This window comes from Acomys russatus, chromosome 5 (assembly GCF_903995435.1).
Source record: "Acomys russatus chromosome 5, mAcoRus1.1, whole genome shotgun sequence".
Classification (NCBI taxonomy): Eukaryota; Metazoa; Chordata; class Mammalia; order Rodentia; family Muridae; genus Acomys; species Acomys russatus.
In genome coordinates, this window is record NC_067141.1 from 78,726,195 (window position 1) to 78,733,287 (window position 7,093).

General features: G+C 42.6%; 1 protein-coding gene across 2 annotated transcripts in view; it reads right to left on the minus strand.

Moving 5' to 3' along the window:
- Rab11fip2 (RAB11 family interacting protein 2) overlaps nucleotides 1-6,596 on the minus strand; it is a 33,115-nt gene extending 26,519 nt beyond the window's left edge. Inside the window, exons 1-3 of one of the 2 annotated variants that reach the window (XM_051146868.1) lie at nucleotides 5,900-6,048; nucleotides 1,840-1,931; nucleotides 405-847 (exon numbers count right to left, since the gene is read on the minus strand). In XM_051146868.1, coding sequence (XP_051002825.1) covers nucleotides 405-774 — 370 coding nt within the window. In that variant the 5' untranslated portion in view covers nucleotides 775-847; nucleotides 1,840-1,931; nucleotides 5,900-6,048. Of the gene's footprint in view, nucleotides 1-404; nucleotides 848-1,839; nucleotides 1,932-5,899 lie in introns of both variants that reach the window. The other variant, XM_051146867.1, reaches the window with a different exon arrangement.
- Nucleotides 6,597-7,093: the final 497 nt, after the last annotated feature.

The following is a 7,093-nucleotide window of genomic DNA, read 5'->3' on the forward strand; positions in this document are numbered from 1 at the left end:
GCTGACCAGGAAGTCCCAGGGATCCACCTGTCTCTACCTCCTCAGTATGGACTATAAACCTGCACCAACTCCTGTCCTGCTTTTTGAAGGTGGGTTTGGGGTATCAAACTCAGGTCCTCAAGCAAGGCAAGCACTTTGCCAACTGAACCCTGTTGCAACCTTTTGAAACTGAGAAATGACAGCAAAGAAGAGGCCAGGCCATGAAAGCAGACTAGGACTCATTGCATCATCACCTATAACAGAATATAATAAAGCAAGCCTGCTCAGTGGAGGGATCAGAGTTTGGTAGGTACTCAAGCTATATTTAGAAAATGACTGGTTTTAGAAAACATGACTTTTCACTTTCTAACTTTAGAAGTTACACTCCATGAAAGAAGAGGGAAGAGAAACGAGGCACCACTTACCAATTTCTGGAACAACTCCAAAGGAATCTATCTGGCGACTTAGAAGATGTGTTGGACCTATGGTGCTGGACTTCAGTTTTTCAGAAGATAAGTGGGATCCAGTTAAATCGGACATTGAGTGGGCAGAAGAGAGTCGCTGAGGACCCAAAAGAAAAGGCTTTTTTGGTTTGGATTTCATCTGCATTTCACCACTTGAAAACTCAGTGTTGGCATCAGGCACGTGAGTACTTGGAACGATTGCAGAAGATGTGTCAGAAAATGTCCCGTCATTTCTTCTCCCTTTCATCTTATCTTTTAATTTTGCAAAAGGCGATCTTGTTTTATCCTTCATTGACAAGTCAAACATACTTGCTGTCATATTGTTTCTCATAAATTGAATATTGACCTTTATCTCACCCCTGTTTTTTATTCTTTTTCCTTGCTTGGATTCTAATCTAAACCACCTTAAAGAGAAGAAAAACAGTTGGTTGTAACATATGATGATGGCAGCAAACTTTGTAAATTGCAGGCAGCAGCTTTCAGGTAAAGTGGCCACACATCTACACACTGAAGAGAACCAGCCAACCACAGGTTTCTAGTTTTACTCATTGTTTAGACAAATCAAGCAAACAAACTGGTCTCGTCTCTGTAGAGTCACACACACACAACAACGAATCTTTGGACAGTATGTAAAGGGTTTTTGATAAACTTTCCCCTCATAATTCAAAAATCATGATAAAAAATTCTTATCAACAATAGATAATTATGTTTCCATATGGGACAAGTGTTACTAATGGCCTAAGGATATGCTTAACATTCAAAGAGATTGAGCCAGAAACTTTGAAAATAATTCAATACTTCCAATTATATCTGAGTACCATAAAATGACAAATAATGATGACATTTAAATAAAATACTTAGCTCCTATCCCAAAATATGATTGACATTAGTAAAAGATTTTTATTAACAATGGTGATAGTACATAGCTTGCTAATCACTTAAACTCTCCAGTACCATTACTTATATTCACATAAAATGAATCTAAGTCTCTTCTTGAATAAAACATGCAAAATGTAAGAAGTGATAAACAATAAATCTTATGAGGTTTCCAGAGAACAAAACACTCAAATGATTCCTGCCAGAAAGCTTTTGACTCTGAAGTAAAAAGGACTTGACAAAGCAAGAGCCCAGCATCATGCTGCCAATTTTTAAGTGGTGTACATAAGCAGCAGGGCTTGTTTTGGTTTTATTTACCATATTTTTATCCACAAGAAAGTCTCCAGTTGTTGGTGTCACTAGTGTCACTACCCGATGCCTCCACATCACTTGGCGATAGTCTATGCCCCATTAGGAGCGCAGTGAGTTTCCTTCGCTACAGAGCAACTCTGACCTGACTTTACATCACTGCTTCTCTTGTTGTTTGCCAATAGGACAACTAAAAGATGGCTGGACTTACTATTCATCAGGCCAAAGACAGGTGCAGAGGAAGGACAGAGCGCACACACATGGGTATCACCCTCCACGATGGTACCATGTGTCCTCAATAAACTGAAATGATTCCGCCCATTAGGACAGATCACACCGATGCCAAAACAAGCAGTTTGTTTTTTTTTTTTTTTTACAATAGGATAATTTATCACAGAATGCATTGTTCTAAGACCCTAAACTAAGAAAAAGTTATACAATGATAACATCTAAACAGAATTAGGAATAAGTGATGGCAGCAATGAAGTGTGGGATGCAGAGCACCACACAACACCAACATGGCCCTCAGGACACCCCAAATGATGCAAAGCTACATACCCCAGAATTATCTGAGGCTTTGGGAAACAAAGCCATTTTTAATGGCTTGAGAAATACTTCTGATGGGTGATACCTGAGAAATAATCTAAAACCTCACACTATATTAGAAATGATGGAATGCTCTTTATAAGAATGTGCACCCCACAAGAAGCAACCACAGCAGCACCCACAACCGTGTACATGGAGGTTATAATCTTGATAAAAGCCAACTTGAGGAAAATATATCAATGGTCCCTATAATGGAAGGGGGTGAAGATGGTCAAAACTCAGTTTTTGAAATAACAGCAAATAAATTATCTACATTGACAACCTTACTTTGGTGATAAAGAAACTGAGGCAAGGAGAATGGCAAACCATCTCCCCAAGTCAGATGGAAGCTAATAAGGAAAATATCTAAAGCTGATAAAAAACATCTGCAGGAAAACACAAGTTCATCCTGACTTGATGAAGCACATGTGCTAATAAGGTTAGCCACATGGCTGCCACACATTACAGAACAGAACGCTGTATTTAACCAGAGAGCTGGAGGTGGGGTGGGGTGGGGTGGGGAGCACGCTGTGCTCCTCTCTGTGAGAAAGCAAGCTCCTTGAGGACAGTTTGCTTTACACTAAAAGTCCATTCTATTTTTTTTTTCTAAACCATCTTTGTAAAATCAACAAGACCTAATTCCAAACGTGAATGTCTTGTACCATTTTGGTTTTAGTAGGACACTCTAAACACCTATGCAAGCTTTAAAGAATAAAGCAACAATGCATTTGAATCCAAGTATAACAACTATGAATTTTCCTTTCTACCCCTACAAAAACAAAACAACAAACAAAGCAAAGCCCTGCAAAGAACTCTGAAAAACACACTGATGTATAGGGTAGGCCTGACAAGTAACTTTAGCTGTTCTGTTTTGAAACTGATTTTAATGAGCACTTCAAGAGTCCTGACATAGTGTTTGTTTTCCCAGGCTTCAAAGGGACAAATGAAGACACAGCATTTGGGAGCTGTTGGACTGATGCCGACTCTTTTCCACCTCTGGAGTGCTGGGCTGAAATGGTATATGGCTTCTGTTCAATTTTCAGTGGGCATGGGTCCATGTCCAAAAGTACCTCACATGTGGGAATGATTCCCAAGCAACCAGTGTTGTGTGGTCAGAAATGGGACAAGACTGGCTTTAAGGAGGCCAGAGGCCAGGAGGCCGGTGCAATGCAGACACACACACACACACACACACACACACACACACACACACACACACTTTAAAATATTTATATGTGCAAGTGTCACCTAACTCTAGGTACTCTATTATTAATTTTTGAGAGCATTGGGGGGAAAACAAAAGAACATCACCTACTTGGGTTGTTTTTTTTAAAAAAAAAAAATCAATGGATATTACATAACAGCAGAAATGATTTTCCCACTCTGTTATTAAACACTGTTATTTCCTTAAATCCCATGCCAGGGCCAACCCAGACATCTATTAAAGAAGGCAAATGTGAAAGTTTTCTTTCTGCTCAAAGGATTTGGCTCAGGCCTGAACCCTCCTCTTTTAAAAAATAATAAAATAAAATTATATATATATATATATATATTCAAAGTAGAAAAATATGTTAAAATCACAGTTTTAAGCATGATATTTCTTGCCTCTCATGACACAATTGGAAGACAAGATGTAAACACTTGTCATTTTCACTGTCACAAAGTACAAAGTGTCACACCCAGCAGTTCCTTGGGATGTCTCAATCAGCTGGTGGCCTTCATCACTCATTCCACTTTTCCAAAAAGCACTTGGGAATATGCTGACAAGGGTTAGCAATGTGCAGAATATTAAATACCTTTCTTTTAATACACTAGTGGCTCAAGTCCGTCTCTTACTGTGCCACATGTGCAGCTGGGCTGGAAAAGGAAGCTATTAAATATATTAAAAATCTAGAAATATTAGCAATAAAGATACCTCATCAAATACACAGTTCCCATTTAGTCACTCTCACAAAACAGTCAGGGTTTAATAACATATGAAAATCCCTTTGTACGCAGTAACATCACACACCCTGTGGATGGAGTCTCAAAGCATCTCCCTCCAAAAGCGGGACAGACTACAGTATTAGAGTATTCTTCATGGTCTAGTTTATTGTAACTGCCAAGCTGCCAAAGACGGAAATAAAACAAGACATTTTTAAAAGGCTATTTCATTCTCAGGATCTTTGGATCCACACTTGGGCCTACTTAAACTTGGGAATTTACATTTGAAAGGTCTGAAGTATATTATCATTAATATTAAAAGTACTATTTAAAGCACCTAAGAAAATTGAAACCGTAGATACTCAAAAGCTCACAGTCAAAACACTTTCAAGAGTATATACTAAATTACTCCAAACTGACAATTTGGGACAAATTATTTGGTTATTATTCATTTTCACTTTAAATCTGATGAAAAATACTTAAAAAGACAGTGAATGCTATTTAAGCCTCAAGAAGTTTAAAAATCATTAAATACACAACTTAAAACTTTTTCTCCTCTCCTCATTAAATTTTTACTTTTTCTTTTCTTCCTGCATTTCTAGTATTTTATGTTACATACACTAAATCTTAGGTAAAGACTTTATTCAAAACAACAACAAAAAACCCAATGCCTATTAAGTTTGCTGGCAAGTTTTACAAGAAAAAGTGAGAAAAGATTATTTTTAAAAAATTGATGTGAACTTATAATTATCATTATTTATTATAAAAGCAGTCTGAATGGCAGGTAGATAGACCTGTATCAGGAATGTTTGGAGGGGGGGGCTACTTGGGAAAAGTGAAATCCTCTGATAAGCTCAACTCACCACCCTCTCATGAAGCCCTGCTGTGTCAGAGCCCTGGCCCACTGTAAGCCACCTATGTAAGGTGAAGCATGTGAGCATGGCAGTAAAGGATGGGCAGGAGACCTACCTTTCCAAACACGCTATTGTCTCTACTTGAGTTCTTAAACTAAGTATATCTAACTCAGGCTTGAAAGTTCTGCTGCAAAAGCCATGTTTTCATTGATGAAGTCATTAAATCACAGCCTCACAGGACTTTAATCACTGTCTCCAACCTTGCAGCAGCTAATTCGGCCTAAACACAACAGCTCTGCTGAACTGATTCCCCAGTAAACAACAGCTCCACTATAGTGCAAATTCAAAGGCAAAAATGTCAGTGGGCTCAAGACTGAGGATGTTTGTGCAGACTTCCAAAACTTTTTTTTTCCTTTTAACAACTTTCTACTCTATCAAGAATTACTGACCCTGAAAACTGATGGTGCAAAAATAAAGGCCAACTGTTTACAATGTTGAAATACAGAGTTCTAAAATTAGTAATTTCTCTTTTGACAGCGCTCAACAGACGTAGACCATTACATGCATAGATTTAATTTTCTGGTTTCCCAGTTCATGCTCTAGGCGTCTTATTAAAATGTATTGATTTTATTAAAACCCAGGGCAAGATATTCCAATATTTAAGAGCTGTTTACCTCACACAAAATCAAGAAAAATAAATAAAAGGATCACTAACCACTCTGCTTTTTAAAAAAATTATTTCAGAGCAAAGGCTATTTTTACTTCAAAAGTATACAAATAGAAGTGCTGAAAATTGGGTCCTATTTCAATCCCAAAGACCAATGCCTCAAATATACTATGGTCAAGAACAGTAAATCCATATACGATATATTTAAGCGCCCAAAATTCAAAATAAATTATATAACTTACTCTGTTTTCCTTCTTTGTTTGTCCTCAAAGATGTCATTGAGATTAATTGCCACTTGCCCTAAAAACTTATCCAGTCCCACCAGGGACCTGTGCATCACTATAAGAAAAAGAATGTATTTCTCCGGGTTGCCCTGCATGAGCAACCCAGGCAGCTCAAAGGAGGCCTCCTCCTTCCAGACCGGCTCCAGGGTCTTCTCCGCTACAGACGTAGAGTACTTCTCTTTGCCCAACTGAATTATGGTGTATGTGTCATTGGTGCCACTTTTGCCTTTGGGCTTCAGGTCTTTGGCTTCAAGCACTGTGACCTGCACGTGGGTTGGAAACCACTTTTGGGCTTGCTCGGACAGCATCATTGTGGGCTTTCTGTTTTGTTTCTTTTGTTTTGTTTTGTCTTTTATGTGTTTGTTTTTGTTTTTCCCCTTCTCTCTGCGCAGCTCAGGCGCGCAGGCAGTGCCCCTCCCGCAGGGAGAGCCCCGGCACCCACCACCCCCCCAGGTATCACAGCATCCTTAAGGGCGACTCCAGCGAGCTGAGGAGTCAGGGCTGCTGCCCCCAGGTCCCTACGCGGGGCTGATGTCAAAATGACCGGCGGGGACGGGCGGGCGTCCCTTTCTTCCGCAGGGGCACCGGGGCCCACATCACCTGGCCGCGCCGTCCAGGCCTCCGCGCGCAGCCCGGAGCCTCCAGCCGCCGCCGCCGTCCCGGGCCCAGCGGCCTCCGCCCCGCGCGGCCCGGCTCCTCCTCCTCCGACCCGGCTGTAACGAACCGTCGGCGGCCGCGGGGCCCGCCCGGCTCTCCCTCCGCCCGCGCAGCCCGGCCTCCGCGGCTCCTCCTCCCCCGCCCCCCGAGAACGGCGGAAGCGGCCGTGCCCGGACCGGCGCCGGAGGGAGACGAGGCGGAGGAGACGGGGCCCGGGCGGCACGGAGGCGCAGGCGAGGCCTGGCCCGGGGACGCGCGGCTCCCTAGCGCCCGGCGCGCGGCGGCCGCGCCACTTCCGGGTTGGCCGCCGCCTCCATGTTGAGCGGCGCTGCGCGAGGGGCGGGGCCGGGCGGGGTCGGGGGTCAGCGCCACCCTCCCGGTTGCCGTGACGACGCGGCGGCGGGGCGGGCGGGACGCGGAACCCGGGATGCGTGCGCGCCCGCGGCGTGGAGGATGGGGCTGAGGGTCGGGCCTGGCAGCTGCTTGGAGGGAGGC